General features: G+C 42.2%; 1 protein-coding gene across 1 annotated transcript; it reads left to right on the top strand.

Annotated features, from left to right (window-relative positions):
• The first annotated feature begins 67 nt into the window (after nucleotides 1-67).
• LOC306931124 (beta-1,3-galactosyl-O-glycosyl-glycoprotein beta-1,6-N-acetylglucosaminyltransferase-like) lies at nucleotides 68-22,188 on the top strand. The gene is made up of 6 exons (XM_079512328.1): nucleotides 68-320; nucleotides 1,908-2,271; nucleotides 19,200-19,721; nucleotides 19,829-19,922; nucleotides 20,802-21,206; nucleotides 21,403-22,188. Exons 3-6 carry the CDS (start codon nucleotides 19,408-19,410, stop codon nucleotides 21,886-21,888), a joined length of 1,299 nt encoding a protein of 432 aa, XP_079368454.1. The 5' UTR covers nucleotides 68-320; nucleotides 1,908-2,271; nucleotides 19,200-19,407; the 3' UTR covers nucleotides 21,889-22,188.
• Nucleotides 22,189-22,776: the final 588 nt, after the last annotated feature.

The raw sequence follows: 22,776 nt of genomic DNA, 5'->3' as shown, positions 1-22,776 counted from the left end.
TCATTCTCATCGTTGTACTATAAAGTAGACAAATTGGCTTCAAGACGTTCAAGTGACAAGTCAGAGGTTCATGACAAGTGCTCTTTAAAATCCTCCGGTAGCCACGCCCCCTCCACACACCTGCTGCAAACGCAGCAAACAGACACAAGGTAGCAAAAAAAGAGTGAAAAACAACGTATAATGTAACTTTACACTTCATGGAAGTTGAGTGGAGTAGTCTGGGTTGTTAGGAAGTGAAACCTGCTCAGTCACAAGTGTGTAACAGTTTGAAAGAGATCTTCATCTTCATAACAAACTCCATGGTCGATTTGTTTTTACAGGTGAGTTAGCTACACGCGTGTGTGTGCACTGCAGTGAGAGGGACAGATTTGAACAAATTTGTGCTCGAAGTGCTGTGTGCACTTTTATACATTTATAGAATAAATATACAGACAATGTTTTATTTGGGGTGTCACAGCACAAAATCCTTGTATGAAACCTTTTCTTTACCATGGTTTAATTGAAAGTGATATTGAACCAAGTGTCACAACCTGAATTGCATCTATATTTCTTTCTCTCAATTTATTTCAAGGCATATCCTAGATTCCTAGTCCAGGCATGTCCAAAGTCCTCACAGCTTCCTTCATGTATTATTTATCCGATAATATAAAACTAACATTACGTACACCTATGTATACTAGGCTGTGTTCAGTGTGTTGTGAGAGCGTGGATATAATGGGCAAGGCTATATACACTGTACTGTACTGTATGCTATAGGCTGTATATGTTGTACCCGGAAGGATGTAATATAGGCCTACGTATAAAGCAGGGATGGGCAACTTTGACGATGGAAAGGGCCACTATAGTTCCACACTCACTCTAGAGGGCCATGTTACTGTCGTAGGAAAAATAGTAGCCCCTCTCGGACCCCTACGTTAAAGTTTTCTGACATTTGGATGACTTTAGCGTATGGTCCCTTACCATCGATGTCGTGCTACATGCTAATTCTCAAATGCACACTGACTTACCGTTGCTTTTGCTTTTGCTGCGCTGTGTGTGTGATGCTGACATATTCCAAAAGAAGCATATAGGAGCTATAGGAGACAACGGAGACTGGCTATATGCGCGTCAGTCCCTACGTTCCTGCCTCTGTCGCAGGTAGCCAGCCACGGTGCTGGAGGCGGGACAATGGGATGTCAATAAGGAAGTCAAGGAAGGAAGGAAGAGAGAATTTCAGAGCTGCCAAAACGGTCTAACAAAGATTAAAAATACTTAACGGCTTCTGCGCCGTTCGCGGGGGTTCGGTTGTCTCCGTTGTCTCCTATAGCTCCTATATGCTTCTTTTGGAATATGTCAGCATCACACACACAGCGCAGCACACGCGTTTGAGAGGGTAAGTCTGAGTGCGTTCTAAAAATAGCATGTAGCTTTGCTTTGGTGTCACCGGACCCTATGGGTTGGGGTCCAAAGGAGCTCAACCCGGGGGGTCCGGAGACGGGCTAGAAAAATAGCTGATCTACAAGCTCAAAAGTTAAACGCGTTGTGGGACATGTTTTGCATGTTTGGAATTGTAACAGCTGAAATCAGTAATATATCAGTATTCTGATATTAACCTGCAGGCCGCATTAAGTGAAGGTGGGGGGCGCATGTGGCCCTTGGACCGCCAGTTGCCCATGTATGGTATAGAGCGTCGCAGTCCCGCCCCCTTTCATGATGACGAGCACCCCGGAAAGACAATTTCCAATTTTTCCCATAGACGTTTCATAAAGTATTTATTTAAAGACCTGTAAGCCTTGGTCAAAGCCAACTCGGATCGTGACAACTCATGACAGTTGGCCGAATAACTGAATGGTCAGCTCACTTTCTTTCTTTCTACCTTACTTACTTATACTCAAAGCTTATGGTGTCTCTCTCAACCTGCTCCACAGGTGCACAGACCCCCAAGCTCAGCTTCTTCTCAGCCCTGAGTCCATTCTCCTGTGACATGCTGTGAATGCTCGACCCTAGACTAGAGCCTGCCCTAAATCCCTGAGTGACCTGAACTACACCAGAATCCAAGGTTGAGTGAGAAGAGGGCAGCCAGGAGAATGAGGCGGGTCAGTGCCATTGATACTGGGAAGAAGGCACTGTATTGGCCAGCTAGCCACTATAGCCAGATGTATGGACGATGGAGATGACTGGAGATGCCGCTGGAGGGCTCATCATGAACTACATAAATCTCTATCTCTATCCATGGGTTCCAAAGGTTGACCCTAACATCACTTACACACCTGATGAACTCAAGTAAACAAGGTAGGAACTTTGTTTTTTTCTTTGCTGCTGCTGCTTGTGTTGTATGTAGGCTATGCTGTCTTGCTGTGTGTATACTAGTGTGATTCAAGCTGGTGTACTATTACTGTCATTTTGGGACCCAATGACTGGGTGGCAATGAAACATGTTCAGTGACTGTTTGTGGCTCTGGAATTGAATGCTACAGTTTGTAACAGTATGTGGCTCTTGATCACTTCAATAATCCTATGAGTGAATTTGCTATTTCCTTTTGGTTCGAGCTAGAGGTTTTGGGCTTTAACAGCCATCAATTCCAAATGTTAATTTTCAATTGAAGACTGATAAACAGTAGGTTATCTGTGTTGTGTTGTGTTGTGTTGTGTTGTGGTATTGGTTCATAACTGGCATGGTGGCAAAGAATGACTAACTGCTTTGCAGTGTAATTGTGACTTGTTTTTGGCTTAGTTTCTGTTGCCCCCCTGATTGCTTTGCAACAGTTTGTGTGTTATTTGTGTTGATGTATGGAGTGGGGCAGACCCCAGCACTGCACATAACATGATTCTGCGTTCCTGTGGGTCTAGAACTTCCGGGGGCCCCCACACGGAGTTGCACCACTCACGGGTGTGATTTTTATAATGGGATGAATCTAGAGTTGCAATACCCTCCATTGACAGCCCATTGATTGAATCTGCAAAGCGTTTATTTCATAAAAATACACTGTAGACATGTTATGAGATACTTTCTGCTAAGAAATTCCTTCCCGTTTTTCTAAGTGTTGGAGTTTGGAAGCACTCATTTTCTTTAACGGGTTGCGCTGCTGCTTCCTGCAGTATGTGGAAATTCAGAACAGGCGGTACGTACACACTGGTACAGTGACTTCGACGAGCGTGGGTCTATGATGGACCCACCCGACACAATAGTGGTGGTCCCCAGGTTGCTCTTCGTCAGGATGGTGGTCCCTGGGTCAGAATCAGTTGAAAACCCCTGTACTACAATAGCACGCCATTGGCTTTTTATGTTGTCTTTTTCCTAATGCTTGTCTAACTGATGTAACCTGTCAAAGCAGCTGGCAGAGAGGGGATGCCAGCTGTGATCTGCATCAGGCTGCATGCTGCTGTATCCAGCATCTGTTGCAGACCACCACCCACTCAACAGCCAGTTCACGTCCCAGAAAAGTAGCATACTGCTACAAACTCAACTTTGCAGTGGTCAGGTTCTATTTATATTGTAATCTCAGAGCACTGATAAACATTTGTTAAACCTGTGCGGTGAGGTGGAAGAGGTGGAAGAAGTTCTCAGTAAAATTACCAATAGCGTAAAAATACCCACACATTAGGCCTACATATAAATGTCCTGCATGATGCAAATCTTACGAAAAAGGTATCATCAGCAAAATGTTAAGTATTGATATGTCAATAGATTGTTAATGCTAGTCCAGTGGTTCCCAAACTAGAGGTCAGACCCATCCAAAGAGTCACCTGATAAATTGAGATGATTAATGGGAGAGGGAGAAAAAAAAGAAAAAACTGATACACATATTCCGTTTTTTATCGAATCTATTAATTTCTTTGTGAAATTTTGGATAATTTGTTTGAGCTGTGAACAACGCACATATAATATGTGACCCTGACTATACTGCTATATTATGTTATTATGTTAATAAGTTAAAAGCCAAATGGTTGGAAACCACTAGAATAATCAGTTGTATTTTAAAAAGCTTGTTTTTATTTAGAACTGTTATGCAAATAAATGTATAGTGGAGTAGAAAGTAAAATATTTCCCTCTGAATGTACTGAAGTAGAAGTATAGAGTGCCATAAAATGTAAATAGTATATGCAATCTCTATACTCTACTCAACTCATCTATAGCATACAAGTAAATGTCATTTTTTCCACCACTGCTGCTCTGTCACAAAGCCATCACAGAGAGGCAGAGAAAGAGAGTTTTCCCTCAGGAAATCGGAGCCTTGAATATTAATGACACAACTGCCAGGTCAACTGTATTTGACCTGTAAATAGTTACCCACTCAACAGAGTATTGTTGGACAATATGTTTTCACAACCTCCTTGCACAAATTGTGCATTTTTGGATCAAATCATTGTAGTTCACCACATGACACTGTTATTTTCATTGTATGGTTGCTAACTTCCATCCATCAGCTTCAGCATAATATTTGTGTTGTTAGTTGGGTCATTTTTCCACAGTACATCTGGATTTACCCAACCTAGGTGGATTGGATGCCATTTATAAGGCGCCCGAGGAACAGTTAGGTTACACAGCACCAGGTGAACAGAGTTAGGGGTTAAGTGTGCATGTGGGAGGGAATAATCACAGTATACCCTCTGCGACTACACTACACCACTGCTTAGTACTATACTACCTAACTTGTATCATATCTTGTATGTTGGACATTTCTCGTAGCACTCTGTTAGTGTCTACTTGCACCAAGATTTCACTGTACATGCATGAGAAAACAAGTCAATGAATCTTACCGTAGCTCCTGCAGCAGGTTTCAGGGTGGGAGGACTGCTAAGGGCACAGTGTCAATGAATCTTACCGTAGCTCCTGCAGCAGGTTTCAGGGTGGGAGGACTGCCAAGGGCACAGTGTCACATTGTCTTGATCTGAAGATGATAGCCTACTCGGTCCCCTTTGGTAGAGTGGCAGATGGATTATGTAGGTCGTCCGACTCGCCTTCACACCAGGATGTTATACTGCCATTAAAACGAATCCTGCTGCTTATTGTCGGAAAGTGCGCTTCGTTTGGCGGGTGTGAAGGCTCATTCGAATTCTGGTGCGGATCAAACAATTGTATTCTAGTTCGCCAAAAAACAGGGGTTTCGCTTCGCTTCCAAGCGCACCTGACTTTGATTCACTGCAGGTGTGAATGCAATCCGCATCAAATAAAGGAAATGAAGCAAACAATGTGGCGGATGAATGAGGAGTAAACACAGTTGTATATTTTACGCAGCGCAAAGATGTCCCGTTACCGTGGATAGACATGGTCAAATAAGGAGACCGAAGCCCTCATCGAAATATGGTCAGATGAGCACATTAATCAATTGTTTAGGCCAAAGGAAACGCATAAAAACTCTGCAGTGTACAGAATATTCTGTCTGTCTGTCTGTCTGTGCATAAACATGGAGGACTGTCTCTGTGTGTGGGGATCCGAATGGAGACTTTTTTCATCTTGTTTAAATATAAATACTTTAATATAAATGTTTAGCTCAGCATGATCTAAAAACTGTATAGTTAACATGGCATATGCATAATAATTTGATATGATGATCGGATCATCGATGGGAGTACAGATTGTAAACTTTGGATCATTTTGCTCTCCCGTCTCCACTGTCATGGTCATGAAGTGTGGGTCATGACCGAAAGAATAAGGTCGTGAATACAAGCGGCCGAAATGAGTTTTCTCCAACGGGTGGCTGGCATCTCCCTTAGAGATAGGGTGAGAAGTTTAGTCACATGGGAGAGACTCGGTGTAGAGTCGCTGCTCCTTCGCCTGGAAAGGAGCCAGCTTAGGTGGTTCGGGCATCTGGTTAGGATGCCTCTCAGGCGTCTCCCTAGGGAGGTCCTCGATGCACGTCCCACTGGGAGGAGACCCCGGGGCAGACCAAGGCGCAGATGGAGGGATTACATCGACTCACTGGCCTTGGAACGTGGTTCCGCGAGTCCATTGCGCGGGTCCCTTTTTCTTTTATGTCGGCTCCAATGAACTCTGATCTCAGAAGCATTTCAGGGGTCCATTATGGTTTGGGTCCTTCATTTTGAACCCGTGAAGAGCTTTATGTGTATACTACAGTCTATGGTGTATACTAACTATATAATTTATTAGTTCATTTCGGACGAGTGATGTCCCATAATCCAATGTTTCATGTAGTTGTAATTTAGCCTCTATGAGCTTGAATGACCCTTAACTAGAATTTGATTTGGTTACACTTTTCGGAGCTATAAACTTCTCCGCCCAATCACATTGAGTCTACCGAAGTAGAGGCGTGAATGCGACCTATGACAGAGGGGGTTCACACAGCCTTGCCAGCATCACCGAGTGTATGTCTGAGTGAATGTGCATGCATGCATATGCTTATGTTTCAAATCAATGTGACACACACACACACACACACACACACACACACACACACACACACACACACACACACACACACGCACGCTGAATACCAAAAGAGTCGCCCATTTACCAACTCGCCCCAGGCATACAGCCGGCGGAACTGCTCAGCCTGGTATTCCTAATAAAGTAACTTAAGTAAATTATGCTTAAACAGTTAAACCTAACCGAGGGCGAGATGGATTATGGGCGACGGTACCTGATACCCTCACACTCACTCACACAGTTCATGACAGTGCCCTGCCCAGCTATACTAGTATACACTACCATTATACTGTATGGACATATAATGACACCAGGGATCTCCATAATAGGCATAAAACAGATCCAGATCCTGACACGAGTATTGCATAACCTGCAGGTGTGGCATGCATGCAACTTGTAGGCCGAGTAGGCCGGTCTATATATTGAAATTTAATTTAATTTAGAGGATAGCCCCTTGAGATGCATCATCTCGTTTTAGAGGGGGTCCTCGGGCACAACACAATGAATACAGAACATAGACAAAACAATACATCAAACATGTAGTACTCGTATTATGGGACATAAAAAATTAATCTTGAATCTTCTTGAATATTGTGTGACACTGTAGACAGCAATTTCCCTACTAATGTGTCTGTTGTATTATTATAATAATAATTATTATTATAATATCTGAAATTTATATTAAGTACTCAAAGACACTTTACATGTGTGGGGGGCCAGGAGAGCAAAACAAAACAACTTTATTAGAAAAAAAAAGAGTTAAAATCAAAGACGACTCCGTACACTGTAACAGAATAAACGTGTACAAAATGTATAGTGTTTATGCCTCATAGTCTAAATGAATCCCAGTTACTAAATTAAACATTCTAGGCCTCGGTTATTCATAGCCATACCAATTGGCCAGAATCTCTGGAGAGCTGCATGCGTTGATGAAACCCAAGTAGCGTAATCATCTTTTCTTTTTCTTCTTTTGAAAATCTGTATATTAAAAGGCTTGAATAAATCTGAAGTGAATTTGTCCCTTATTTCCATATGGCTTAGATGCATTCACACCATATCTGCGGGACAGATGTCTGTGTAGCACCCTACACGCTTGATCCTTCTGCACAGTGCACATGGAGGGCACATACATGCAGGGAGCTTACCAACAATCTGGGACAAAAGAGAGCTCAATGGGGGATGGTGGTGGTGGTGACAAGGATTTCTTTTTCTATTGTGGTTTTGTACGTACACGTCCAGTAGACACAATGGCAGCTGTGGATGACAGGTTATCATCCATTGTCCAGGCAATGCTTGGCCAAAACCTCCATTTGAGCAGATGTACATCTAACACTGTTCAGACCACATGGGAGACAATGACTACATTTCAGCCCTTTCATATAGTTTGACCATTTTCCAAGGTGTCACACGCAGATAGCTACTGCAGTCATTGCATATACTGTATTCTAAGGCAGTGCTACTCAACCCGCCGCATACAATTAATACAATTATGATATTTAGTTATTTTCATTGTTTTGATTGAACAAGATTGTAGGTATTGTATTGTTTGTTCCAAGAGAAAGTGATATGGCCTGATGCCTGCTGAGTATTAACCACTTACTGATTTATTCACCTGTGATACTATATGCATTATATGCTCTCTTCACATTTTATGAATGAAGCCTCATTTTGTAACTTCATCATTCATTAATCACAATGTTTTTGTTCATGGGGTCTGTCCTTGTACCGTAGATGGAAATGTGGCTTTTCACTGCGTTTAGACATGTAGTCTGTTACAAAATAAATTTGTAAACGTTTCAAAATAATACTGACATTTTTAGCTTGTAGCCCTTGGACTTTTGGAATGTTGCTGAGTGGGCCCTGAGCCATCTTAAGTTGAGTAGCCCTGAAGGGTACTTTAAAGCACCCTAACATTTGAGTGTTGGTGAAGGGTTTGTGCGAGGAAGGCTGGCAGATGGCTGCATTGGAGACGGAGTGCAGGCCTTGTGGTGTGCAGCACTGCCTGAAGCACAGAAGTGTAAAGCCTGAGTCAGTGGCGTGCACAGATAGACACTAGGTGGTGCTAGAGCACCTGCCCTTTGCCCTCTGGACAGCAATGTGCCATTAAAAAAATAATTGTGCAGTGTACACTGACTAGTGACTATACAGTATGTGGACCATGGTGACATTGATCAATTATTGATAAAAAGCTTCTAATATATTATTTATTATACCCCAAAATCTATAAATCTCACACTAAGGTTCCACGCGCTGCACAAGGTGCCCGTTTTTCACTTGAGCATATCTGCCCATCTAAATGTCTGTGCACGTCACTGGCCTGAGTTATACATAGTTGTGCACAACTGTATGGGCACAGCAGCTGTGCCCCTTGCAGTGGGCCGGACCAGCCTGGAAAGGTGTTAGGGACGGATTGATTCCGTTGATATATTTTGTCTTTAGTCTTTTGTACTTGGAAATGCAACGTTGTCAATTCAAACTCAAAAAGAGGTAAGCGGCATGCTGCCAGTTGTATGCATGCACATAATTGTAGCACCTGGCTCAATCACACAGGCAGAACCAATGTCCTAGTACCACCCTATTACTAGTACATTAACATCTTCTACTGGCTCAACCACACAGGCAGATCTAACCAATGTCCTAGTACCACCCTATTACTAGTACATTAACATCTTCTACTGGCTCAATCACACAGGCAGAACCAATGTCCTAGTAACACCCTATTACTAAATCAAATCAAATAAAATGTATTTATATAGCACATTTAAAAACAACTCTCATTGTACCAAAGTGCTTCACAAGGCAGAATATAGTGGAATACAATACAATACAATAAAATGCAATACAATACAATACAGTACAATTCAGTGCGGAAGACGTCAATAGTACATTAACATCTTCTACTGGCTCAACCACACAGGCAGAACCAATGTCCTAGTAACACCCTATTACTAGTACATTAACATCTTCTACTGGCTCAATCACACAGGCAGAACCAATGTCCTAGTACCACCCTATTACTAGTACATTAACATCTTCTACTGGCTCAATCACACAGGCAGAACCAATGTCCTAGTACCACCCTATTACTAGTACATTAACATCTTCTACTGGCTCCATCACACAGGCAGAACCAATATCCTAGTACCACCCTATTACTAGTACATTAACATCTTCTACCACAGTAGTTTTCAAACCACACCGAGGGTCAAGTCAAGGTCTCAATGCACGCCTGTACTCTTAATCTATAACATGTGTTCTTATTAATCTGTAAACATTTAATCTTGCAGCGCAAGCCAACGACAAATTTCTTGTGCACACTGCCAAGAATCTCTACTATTGTTTATTCTGAGAGTGTACAAATGTAACCAAATTGACCACATTTGTACACTCTGAAAATGGATATATTTTCAGTGAAGATGTTCCTGTAGTGTGTTCTCTTTGAAAGTCTCCTAAACTATAAGGTCCCTTCTCCGTATATAATGTAAGTAGATGAGCTCTTTAAAAGCCTGAATTATACTCTGTGTCGCCCACCTAAAACAGTAGATGTACAAACTCAGCTTGTAGATCTGCTATTGTGGCATGATGACGAGATGAAGTATAAATGAACCAAGCATAAATACCTGTCATCATGCTTCCACTTGCCTCCCTGCAGCAAAGCTGTCTGTGGTGTCATGTTTTGTTCAAAAGGCCATAATTGAGCTCTAGTACCCTTTTTTTTGGTGCTAATGGACATAATTAAGTGGTAACTTTGGTCCAGTGGTCTTGACAGGTGAGCAGTTAGCGTCAAATCTGATCCAAAGGCCTTTCAAAAGGAACTCATTTGATCTGGTTTCCTTAACCACTTCATTCCACAACGGCTGCCCACTACCAGTGGTTCCTAAACCATTCTTCCCATTGCGTCACTTTCATGGGCTCCCTGGGGATGCTTCTGTACTATAGCCACACCACACAGTGTTGGGTTTCAAAGCTGCGAGCACTCCCCACGTCCATGCTATGTTCTAAAGCCTAGGATCAAAAGAGGTGCGGGGGCATGAAACAGTCTACAGACACAATCTACAGGCACAAGACAACTGCACAAGATTGTTGTTGTATTACGCATAGTACAAGGGATTCCAATTACCACTTTAAACCTGGTCTTACTATTTTGGGCATGCAGTTATAGGTGACATTTCTCAATGATAGTTGTTGAGTCAAAACTCAGAAATGGAGCAAGAATCTTCTATATGACACCTCAGACAACTACATCTCCCAGTGTGCATGTAGCTGATCCACAAGCTCACAATGAATTGCAATCCAACACATTGTGAGCTTGTAGATATAGTAGATATCTAGTACTTTCACTATTCGTCATACAACAAAGTATAATTGTGCTTTAGTTGTTAAATGATGTGAATCTGTACTTATTTTGTATCTATTGATGCTCTACACTATGACATTAAGCAGCCGCCACCAACGCATTTCCCTTCGAAATCTGTGTGTCAAGTGTCAAGAGTCATCTAGCCGCAAGGGTTGAGTGTAACACAAGTACCATTAGCTGTCAGCAAGGGGTCGATGGAGTGAGGAGGGTGGGGGTGGGGGGTAAAGGCCCGAGGGCATCGTGCTCTTGTTACAGTGCCGGCTGGTAGCTCTTTGTGATCTCTGGCGGTTCTCTGTGAAAGACTCTGACAAGGCAAGTGATCTGTGGGATGTTGCCGGTGGAGTCCCTCTTTATCCGCCTACTAGTCGCACACTCAGCCCGGGCACTGTTACGCCTGTGAGCGGATGTGTCATAGTGGTTCTGAACACTGTTACGCATGTGAGCGGATGTGTCATAGTGGTTCTGAACACTGTTACGCATGTGAGCGGATGTGTCATAGTGGTTCTGAACACTGTTACGCATGTGAGCGGATGTGTCATAGTGGTTCTGAACACTGTTACGCCTGTGAGCGGATGTGTCATAGTGGTTCTGAACACTGTTACGCCTGTGAGCGGATGTGTCATAGTGGTTCTGAACAAAAAAGGGAAATAATTGCGGTCTGGAGGTGTTGGGAGGTCAGAATCAGTTTTATTGTCACGTCACTGGTTTACAGGTGTTTTCAGGAAAGAAAGGAAAGGGAGGGGGCGATACCTTGATGATAACACATGTATCTAATCGTACTACACATCTACCTTTATTGTTAGTTCTTGCCTTCGCTTTTTATTTAATTTTAAAGACAATTCTCTTTAAGTTGTACCAGCACTATCAATAATCAGGCAGCGAGAGAGGGTCCAGCCCTTTGAGTCAGTGCAGTACTTTCTGTATGGGGGGGTCAAGACCCTCAGTGCTCCAGGGCAGGCACCAGGAGCTGTCAACGCAGTAGTACGGGGTGACATGAAGCTGGGCCGGGGGGTCAGAGTGCAGGGAGGGGGCACAGAATTCAGGAGCATGTAAGTGATCAATCGATCATCCTTTTTCCTCATCAATCACCATGGTTCAGAACATGTCCCGCAGGGGCCTGCTGGCTGCATAATGCCTGTCAGTTCAAACCTGTAGAGCAGTGGTTTTCAACCAGTGGGTCTGGGGACCACCAGTGGTCCTTGAGGGGGTTCCAGGTGGTCCCCCAGCTAAATGACGGAGAGTTGGTAACCAAAATAGACCCTTATAGTTCTTTAACTCTTGAGAGCGTAAAATGAAACCAAACTGTTCTATTTGGTTTTATTTTATGCTCCCAGGAGTTAAATTATTGTTAAACATCGGCATTACTTAATTTACAAGAAGTCTACACAATTCCAGAATGTAAAAGAAGAATGATGTTATTTTGATGCTCAAATGCTGAATAAATGATGGTTCTTGATATGAATAAGGATTGGAAACCACTGCCGTAGAGAGAACCAGCCTGTCGATGTCATTGCACTGCCTTGCCACTGCACTGCAAATGGACTGCTACGGGTGCATTTGGTTCCATTTGTACTCGGTTATGGGGGGTTCTTGAAATGTAAAGGTTTTGAGGATCACTACCAAATACAGTATTTTTTGGGAGCTGATAAAAAGGCATTGTGATCGGATTCTGAATGACGTCACATGTCAAGAGTGAGTGTTTTTCTTGAGCTGAGACGTGACAGAAGCCCATGAGGCTTGTTGGCTGTAAAAGGCTGAGTCATACTGTATTCTGCATAATGACTCACAGACTGCTGTACCTGCCATGATTAATGCCCCTCTTGGATAGTTCTAACAAATGCAGAGGTTTTCCAAAAATGCTTTCCCCCCAATAACAAAGTGCCTCCTGCTATCCACGGAAAGATCCAGATTCAGATCCAGATTCAATTTATCCCCTGTGCAAGCAGGCCGGATATATTAGCTCAATGGTAAATGGTGCATTTATATAGCGGTAATAGCGCCTTAATATCCAAGGCGCTTTACGTAGATTGTGAATTACATTCACCCATTCACACACATATTCATACACCGATGGCGGCGGAAACCACGGAAGGCACCAACCTGCACATCAGGAGCAATTAGGGGTTCAGTGTCTTGCTCAAGGACACTTCGACACTAACTCTGGGGGAGCCCGGGTTCGAACTGGCAACCTTGCGTTTGCCATCCAGCCACTCTACCCCTGAGCCACCGCCAATGCTGAATACTTCAGCACTTGCGCAGAAAACCGGATTCAAATCCAGTGTAGAAGAGGAACGTTACTTAGTGTTGCTTTAACTCTCAGAGTTATGCTGCAATCCACTACTTAATATAACAAATGATGAAACCCCTATTTTTTCCCCATTATAATGTTTTTATTTTGTTCATGTAATGTGCGATGAAAGCACCGACCCTTGTCCAAATGATCTTTCCATTTAAGCCTAGCAGTACAATTTTGGGGGTTTTGAATCCCAGGTATAGGACATCAATCTTGGGCTTTCTTGAGCTTTGCACTCCAGATTTTACAGGTTGCATACTGTAGAATGTCTGTGCATATAGGGATGGGTGTTGGTCTTTCTTTCTTTGTTTCTTTCTTTCTTTCTTTCTTTCTTTCTTTCTTTCTTTCTTTCTTTCTTTCTTTCTTAATGTCCACACTTGAGTATGTGATTATGCAGATAACTGTTCTATGACATCATGGCACAAATAATGATGCAGAGCACATCATGAGAATAACAACATAACGTCATACTGTGGCTCGGGACCAAGTAGAATGGCTTTAGCTCCTGATGGTCTGTGAAGGGAAACTACTGTATGGATGCCAAAATGGAAGAAGTCTGATTCTTTTGTACGTAGCTATGTACAATTGTATTTAATGTCATTATTTGTTGCTATTAGACAGCCCCATTACCACTAGCTATGTACAATTGTATTTAATGTCATTATTTGTTGCTATTAGACAGCCCCATTACCACTGGTGCATGTCAGATCTTCACTTGCTTTATAAGTATGCTGGAGCGATGTGTGACTTAATAAATAATATAAAAAGGCTAGGTGTAGGGTTTGCGACAGTTATGTTTTCCCTCATACTAAAAGAAACATGGTTTAACAGATACCACAAAACGTAAATGACTAACATACTCAGAGGTTTACACAAACAATACTACAAGAAATCACATCACAAACAAACTTGACAGGTATAGACAATTGACACTAGAGGGCAGCACATCACTTAGTCTGCTCACTCACTTCAACTCATCACAAATGGTGACCAGAGTTTCTGGAATAGGAGGGGCTCCCTATTTGACAGGGTAAATCAAGTTATTTCCACACCTCCCAGGTCCTTTAGCCACATATTGATTGATGGAGGATTTTCTGATTTTCAGGCAAAAAATGGCCTGGACTTCAAACTTATCTTGAATCCTAGGTTCCACAACATCAGAAAGTGTTGTTAATGGCAGGAGGGAAGGCTTTAGCCAGAACATCAAATGGTTGACTCCAAAACTGTTGCAACTTATGGAATTGAACGAATTGATGAGACAAAGTCCTCTGCTCTAGCATTTTTTAGGATCAGTTCTCTGGAAAATCAATCAATCAATAAATCAATAAATAAACAGGCCTAATTGTCTCAAATGAACAATTCTCCCATTAGGCTACCATTGTAAATGTCATACATTTAACCACTCAGTCCCTCAGCTCTCTCTATATTACATATATTTGCGGAAAATAGGCGATCTACAAGCTCACAATGTGACGTTTGCATAACTTTCCAGAATCAAAATCGGAAAATTGGATAAAGCCAGAGTCAACCTTCTTATTTCATTTTGTTTACATGTTGGAGTCAGTGGTTTTAAACGAGGGGATGTTCAATAGAGTGTTGTCTGATCCTTCACATAATATTATCTTCAGAGTATGAGCTGTTACCCTCTGGCAGACGTTATAGAGCGTGCCGTTGCAAGAGCAACCGCTTCAAACTTTCTTTCCTTCCCACTTCAATTGTTCTACTGAGCAACCGCCACGTAGTTCATAGCTCTTAGTGGGGTAGGGACTTCTTCACCTCTCGTCTGTTACTTATTGTTCTTATCATGTGGTACTCATGTGATACTATACATTGTGAATACTCTCTTGTATTCATATACTATTTCTGATTGCAAATTTGCACTGCTGTTCTTGTGATACTCTGGTGGTTGTGTGTGTGTGTGTGTGTGTGTGTGTGTGTGTGTGTGTGTGTGTGTGTGTGTGTGTGTGTGTGTGTGTGTGTGTGTGTGTGTGTGTGTGTGTGTGTGTGTGTGTGTGTGTGTGTGTGTGTGTGTGTGTGTGTGTGTGTGTGTGTGTGTGTGTGTGTGTGTGTGTGTGTGTGTGTGTGTGTTAAAAATTTGTCTTGGGCGTGTGTGTGGTTTTAAAAATGTGTCTTGGGTGTGTGTGTGGTTTTAAAAATGTGTCTTGGGCGTGTGTGTTTTAATTTCCCCATCCCCTGGGACAATAAAGTATATCTCAATATCTATGTATCACTTGATCTGTCTCCACTCCATCTGCCTTCTGGGTCCCCACTTACTGTATACATTTCCACATAATCTTACTTGATAAACTGATCATTTGATCCTTTACTCTCTGTGTCATATAAAACAAACTCGTTAGTTAATTTTGACTTGAGTTGTTTAAAAAGGTAAAACAAACAATGTGTTTATTTTATGCCTGTTCACAGTATTTGCTTCACTTTTCAGTTGGTTGACATTTCTATAAAAGCCCCCCTTTTTGTGGTCATTTTGAGATATGGATTATGCCATAATTGTCGAAATTCAAACAAAAAAAAGGTTTGAAGTCTTTTATGTGCAATGAATCTAGAATATATGAAAGTTTCACTTTTTGAATTATATTACGGAAGCAAGTGCTACAACTAAAAAATACATTGCATGGATGCACCTGGGACGTATCTTCAGTGATGTTTCCTGAGGTCAACGGGGTTTCGGGTCTTCCAACATCATACACCTCACTCAGGCGACCCAGCCGGGGTTGATCAAATCCCGGCTTACGTCCCAGTAGCTACCCATGATCAGTCCATCAGGGAATGAGCAAGGCCACACAATCCGTTGCTCTGGAACTACTCTGCCGGTACTGGGAGAACCAAAATCTGGCACGTGGAAGGACTAGGCTCTGTGGGTTGACTCCTGACCAGGCCCAGGACCTGTGCGTTGCACCAGACTCCCAGTACCAGGCACTGCATTCAGGAGTGGTGGATTATAATGGCCCTCCTAAAGGCCTCACCAAGGTTTGTTGGGCTTCCTCCTCACGGAGGACACAGGCTGGGGCGCTAACCCATACTGCTCACCCCGGTGCCGTCTACATTCCGGCTGTCACCCGTCTCTCCGGTGGTCACCAGACTATACCTGGTTGTCACATAGTCTATTCCTATGAGTCACTATAAATAGAATAACTATAACTAAAATATACATCGCATGGATGCACCTGGGACGTATCTTCATTGATGTTTCCTGATGTCAACGGGGTTTCGGGTCTTCCAACATCATACCCCTCACTCAGGCGACCCAGCCGGGGTTGATCAAATGCCGACTTACGTCCCAGTAGCTACCCTTGATCAGTCCATCAGGGAATGAGCAAGGCAATAGTTTGAGATGGATCTGTAAGTGGTTAAAAAATAATAATATAATGCGATCGCTGTATTAATGACATGGAAACCTGTGCCCTGGACAAAATGTGTTACTTCTGAGCCACAACCAGCTATAAGTCTAGAGCTTATTTGCCCATATAGCGGAAGTTAACAAGTTCATGCTTTTGGGCGTGACATGCATGATACATTCTAAACCATGATGTCACACCCACATGCCATGCGTCTTGTTTCCTTAAAGGGGAATACCACTCATTTTCAACATTTTACTGTCATTAATATACCTTTGAGCTGTTGTGTGGAAATAATTAAAAAAAAAGTCCCCCCATTCTGTGTTTCCTAGAACTGATGTGAAGATGTGATTCACCATGTTAATGATTTTTTTCAGACCTCCAGTTATAGGAAAGATTGATAGGAAAGAGGGAGAGAGAAGGGGAGAGACATGCAGCAAAGATCGTCATGAACGGGACTCGAACATGCAATGCGCTGTCAGGCCAGAGCCTATATTGAAATGTATTGAAAAGATTTCCAGCACAGGATGAAATCCTCTACGCCAGACTCATAACAGACATAAATACATTATTAAACATACAACATTACATATATACATTCGTATTTTTTTTCTTTTTTTTTTACATTTTAAAACAACCCTTCACTCTTTTTTTCTTATATCTATACATAATACAGTTTCAAAGTCCCGTATTTACCAAGTCTATGACCTTACAATCGAGCCCTATAGTTATACAAGAAATCTTTTGTAGACCAAAATGTGTCAAGTCTAATCTATTCTTAAAAGTGTTGACTGAAGGAGCCTGGACCACTTTCTCCGGAAGTTTATTCCATGCTCTGACAGCTGGTGTAAAGAAATTCTTTCCCTTTTCTGAATGACAATTTAGTGGTAAGAGTTTAAGAGAATTTCCTCTCAACTCATACCTGCTGTCCCAAAAATGGAGGGGGGGGGGGGGGGGGGTGCCACCTATATGTGGCATGCGCCTGGACCACTAGGTCACCGGGCGCCCGCAACAATCTATCTGTTCCTAGCTGTTGGTCACCAATACATTTAGTTTATTTTAGACCTATTCTGATTTCTGAAGTGTCAACATTTATGACTATAGGCTGCTCTCAGTGTACTAAAACCTTTATTTTTCAAATGCAGACTAATTGTCTTCTGTACATTTGACAGTGTGACTTTATTTTCTGGAATTGTAATGGCATGGGCTTTATCTTATTTGGTAACTCAATAAGTTACAGTCTTGAAGATTGAGATTTGGGGGGGGTGCAGAAAGCAACAAGACTACATCGAAACGTTAATAAAGACAATATAAATAAATAAGGTGTCTTTGTATGCAGCATTACAGATAAGGCGAACATGACGCCAGCAAAAATTAGTGACTCATTGACAGCATTAACAGTAAGTAATGTGATGTCTCAGAACATGAGATGGCGGGGCTTTCGCTTGAAAATCTATATAACAGAATCGTAGTTCAGACCTTCAGTTAAACCTCTCACTAACGCTAGGAGACACAGACCGTATAGGCGAGAGGTTGTCATTGTACTTCTGCGTGCACTTTTTACTCTTTGTACACTAGTAAACAGGCGTTCAACACTACGTGGTCATTGGCAGGGTAATTAGTGGCTTGGACACTCAGCTGAGCACACATCAAATCCCTTCAGTAGTGTGTCAAATGTAGCTCCCTTGCGTTCAACGTAGAACAGGTATCCCCCACCTCCTCCCCTTGGCTTGAACACAAAGGAGTACATTTGCATGTCTATGGGAGGTTCGCGCCACAGAATGGACACGTCCGTGAATGGGCGAGGGGCCAATGGAATGGTTTTCAAGGAGAGGCGAGATCGAGACTTGGCCAGACGGCGGCCTGGCCTTGCCTTATTGTGAATATGCCACTGCCACCAGGGCAGGTGGACAAGACTATTAAGTACACATTAATGATACAACCTTCACACCCATGTCTCAGAAATGCTGACAAAAGGTCTTGGCCTTTTTCCTTCTCCTTATCTATAGTTTAACTTCCTTTTTTGTAACTTCCTGATGACTTTATTTGCTATTTCTGTGCATTTCGGTTGGCAGTCATAGTCATGACTCTTCGCTAGATGGTCTTGGAAAATTACAGTAAGTAGCCGACATTTAAACATTCACACAGTGTGATGCATTTTAAATTAATCATTGAACGACAATGTTATTGATAAATTCTGATATGTTGTTTACACGTCATGTCAAGTTGGCCACTCCATCATATTCTGTTGGTCAACACAGATAGAACTTTGGACCCAGACCGTGTTCCATATTTATAGGTCATATTTGGTCATCTTGCCCTTTTTATCATTTTACTCATAGCCTACTGGCTGTTTACTCCGGGTTGTTCCTTTTATCATCATTAATGTCACCATCCACGACTTCCACGTGCCTAATCATCTCAGCCCTATATTATCCTTTATATTATTTTATCATATTTATATTATGGATTTCCTGACGCCACATTCAGATTTAATATCTTATATCTTGTTGACTCCTTATTCGGTCTCCATACTGTCTGTCTAAAAAATATTGTTAAAACCTGAAATCTTTCTGTTTTTTATGGTACAGTGACTGTCATTCAAGATTTAAAGGGCACTTCACTAATTTTTAATGTAAAGTCTTTTAAAACTATTACAATATTCATATAAGTATGGATTTTATTTCCATCAATTGGAATTATTTTTTTCCATTAATTGATCCTTGGGTCGCCGGAATTATTATCCATTAATTGGCCTTTCTCGCCGTTTTTATCAATTTTGTATGTAGCAAGGATGTATTTATTGCTTTTTCTTTCTTACTTTCAGGACGAATAACTCCTGTCATAAGAGACCAGCCACCTGCATTTGTGGACCTAAGATGAAACATCCTCAGCAGATATGGCATATATGAGACAACAACACATGGATTGTTATTTTATTGATTTTGATGGACTGTAACTTGATTATGACTCACTGAACAGTGTCAATCTGAGGTCTTACATATTGATTGTTGCAAGTGAAATTATTTCCATAGATGGCATATATTAGAAGGACACTTTATTCTTTGCATCTCTGCGGGCTAATTTCCACTGTCATCCCGGTGATGGTGTGGCTGCTTTTAATGCATAACGTCTCAGAGATGAGCTGGAATGCTAGCAAACGCAGTTCTAACTGGTTGGAATACACAGCTGCTGATGGGAGCCCTGAAGATGACTTTAAATGCTCCGCAATCCTGGAAGGAGACACAGAGACACTGCAGAAGGCCAAGCTATTGTTAATCACTAAAGACTTCAAGAGGAGTGTCCAGATCCCTGATGAGTATTATATTCATGCCACCCAGGACTGCAGGTATCGTTTTGTAAACCAAACGTATCTATATTTCAATATTTGATATACCATGATTGTACCATGTAACCCCCATATTTCACCAATGATATTTAATTTGTTCATTTCAGGATGTTCAAGCTTAGAAGGAAGTATTTGACGTTCCCTCTAAGCCAGGAAGAGGAGGACTTCCCCCTAGCCTTTTCTATTGTTGTCCATCATAAGGTTATACTTATACTCTTAATTATACTGTATGATTTCCAAACACATTATAAAACAAATATATACAGTATAATATGTATGTATTTTATGTATGTTTTTTATATTGCCACTGGGAAGGACTAACCCAGTGAAAGATTCTGGAGCAAGGGGACCTTATTTTAAAATACTAGAGTGGTGGCACTGGCCTACTTGGAACGATGCAAGTTGGAAATGAATGACCCACCCAATTATTATGTCTGTGTCCCTTTTATGCCCATATATGGACTTCTTTGTCAGGCATGCCCAAATAGTCTATGCAGATGTCAGAACTTCACTGTGATGTCAGAACAGGCCAGCTCCATATACTGTATGTATGGAGGCTTTTGTGCTGGTTCTGGACAACCGGCTATCCGACGGACTCAGCCACAGCACTCCCTGTGGGGGTGTGGAACACGTGTGTCGAATTTGAAGTCGGTACGGCGAACACCTATTGAGTTACCTGGAATACAGACGTACGTACGTACATACGTATGTATGTATGTACGTACGTACTGTACACACAGAGACTTGGTGCATTTAAATGGAACTATTATAGTTCCATTTCGTCAGAGTCAAAATAATTGATCATTTATGCTAAAACTCACACAAATCGGTACACATCTCTGGAGTCATGTGATCAAGATGTGCAGTGTCAGATTTGTCTTGTTCCATTGATTCCGAATGGCTATAACTGACTTCCAAATGTGCGGGTCCTGGATAGACAAGAGTGCACCTTGCAACACTATATTGCTATCAATTAAATTCAGTTGAAATGACAGTGATGGTATTTACAAATTGTGAATATTGGTAGCCAATAGGATTGAATTAAATTCCATTAAATTCCCCCTTTCTCATATACTGTAGGTGCAGAACTTTGAGCGCCTGTTGCGAGCCATCTACGTCCCTCAGAATGTTTACTGCATCCATGTGGACAAGAAGGCAGAGGCTTCAGTCCATGCTGCTGTCTCGGGTATCTCTTCTTGTTTCGATAATGTCTTCATGGTCAGCCAGCCTGTGAGTGTGGTCTACGCTGGCTGGTCACGTGTAGAGGCCGATCTCAACTGCATGGCCGATCTCTACAACGTTAGCACAACCTGGAAGTATTTTATCAACCTGTGTGGTCAAGACTTCCCCCTGAAAACCAACCTAGAAATTGTGAGGAGCCTGCAGGCACTGAAGGGTAGAAACAGCTTGGAGTCAGATCACGGTCCTGACTGGAAGAAGCGGAGGTGGCAGAAAGTTCATGAAATAGTAGATGGAAAGCTCAAGGTAATCATTCATGTTTGTTTTGTTTATTTACTTGTTTGTTTTTCAAGTTGTGTTCCATATTGTGTTTTTGCTAGGTTGATGACGTCTGATTTTATTGTTGACATTGGTTCTTTGCTTTTCATTCTCTTTTGGAGGAGAAATTTGCAGCAAGGTTGTATAATCCATAGTCATTAATGTATTCCCTCATTTATCTAAGGCGACGGAGCAGGCTAAGGACCCACCACCCTTCAATCTGCCCATCTTCACAGGAAATGCCTACATCGTGGTTAGCCGGGGCTATGTAAACCGTGTGTTGGAGGACAACCATGTACAGGAACTGATGAAATGGTTTGAAGACACCTACAGTCCCGATGAGTTTCTCTGGGCCACCATTCAACGCATCCCTAATGTTCCTGGCTCAGTCTGGCCAAACGCCAAGTACGACATGACCGATGTCAATGCTATTGCACGGGTAGTGAAGTGGGAGCCCGATGAGGGATCAGAGGGTCAACTGGGGGCTGTGTACCCAATGTGCCATGGCAAACATGTTAGGCAAATATGCATATATGGTGCTGGTGATCTGAAGTGGTTAATTGAGCAGCACCACCTTTTTGCCAATAAGTTTGATGTAGACATAGATGTCATTGCCATCCAATGTCTGGAGAAGTACCTCAGAAACAAGGCACTGGCAGAAGAACATTAATTGTATTCAGAAGAACATTCAAATGTAGAGACACAGACCAAACCAAACAAGGCTCCAGACCTACCAAAACAAACTGGTCAGGCTCCTACTTGGCCTCACCCCCCGAACCCACCTCACCCCTGCCCACTTTGACAGGCTGGAATGGCTTAGGGTCGACGACAGAGTACAGCATCTTGCAATGGGTCTGGTCCACAACATTCGATACACCACCAAGATACCCATGTACCTGTCTAAATACTTCCTTAATGTTAACGAAGTCCACACCCACAACACCAGAGGGAGTGCAACAAACCATGTACAACCCAGATTCGGCAGAAACAAGGGACTAAATTATTTTCGCTCCTATGCCACCAATATGTGGAACGCCCTACCAACAGTCATTAAGACATGTGAATCCCTTGACTCCTTCAAAACCGCTCTCAAAGAGCACCTACGGACGGCTGCAATTCGAAACTGGCCCCCGTAAAATCTGAATCCCCCCCCACCGCCCCCCCCTTTTTCCCCTCACTGTATATGTTTCTTTTCCCTTTTTACCTCCTTTATGATGAATTCATGATCTGTTCTGTTCTTTATATATAGAAGTGTCTATTTGTACGTCTCTAAACGTTTTGATGAATTGAACATGGTGGACCCTCTTGTAAACAAGTGTAATGCTTAATTGGGTCGTCCACTCACAGTTAACAGTCTTTGTATTGAGTTTGTGCTTGAAATGTACTGTAATTCTGCAAACTGTAAATACATATTTCAATCAATCAATCAATCAATCAATCAATCAATCAATGTATTATTTCTAAGGCAAGCACTGTCTGGGGACCAGTCATTGATTTAGTTTAATCTTGTTTCTAACAACTGCAGGTTACAGTTGTATTTAAATGAGCTCTGTGCTTT

Source organism: Electrona antarctica (assembly GCF_951216825.1).
Source record: "Electrona antarctica genome assembly, chromosome: 10".
In the NCBI taxonomy this organism is placed as follows: domain Eukaryota; kingdom Metazoa; phylum Chordata; class Actinopteri; order Myctophiformes; family Myctophidae; genus Electrona; species Electrona antarctica.
The sequence above is the reverse complement of the archived record's forward strand: the minus strand, read 5'-3'. Positions and strand labels throughout refer to the sequence as shown.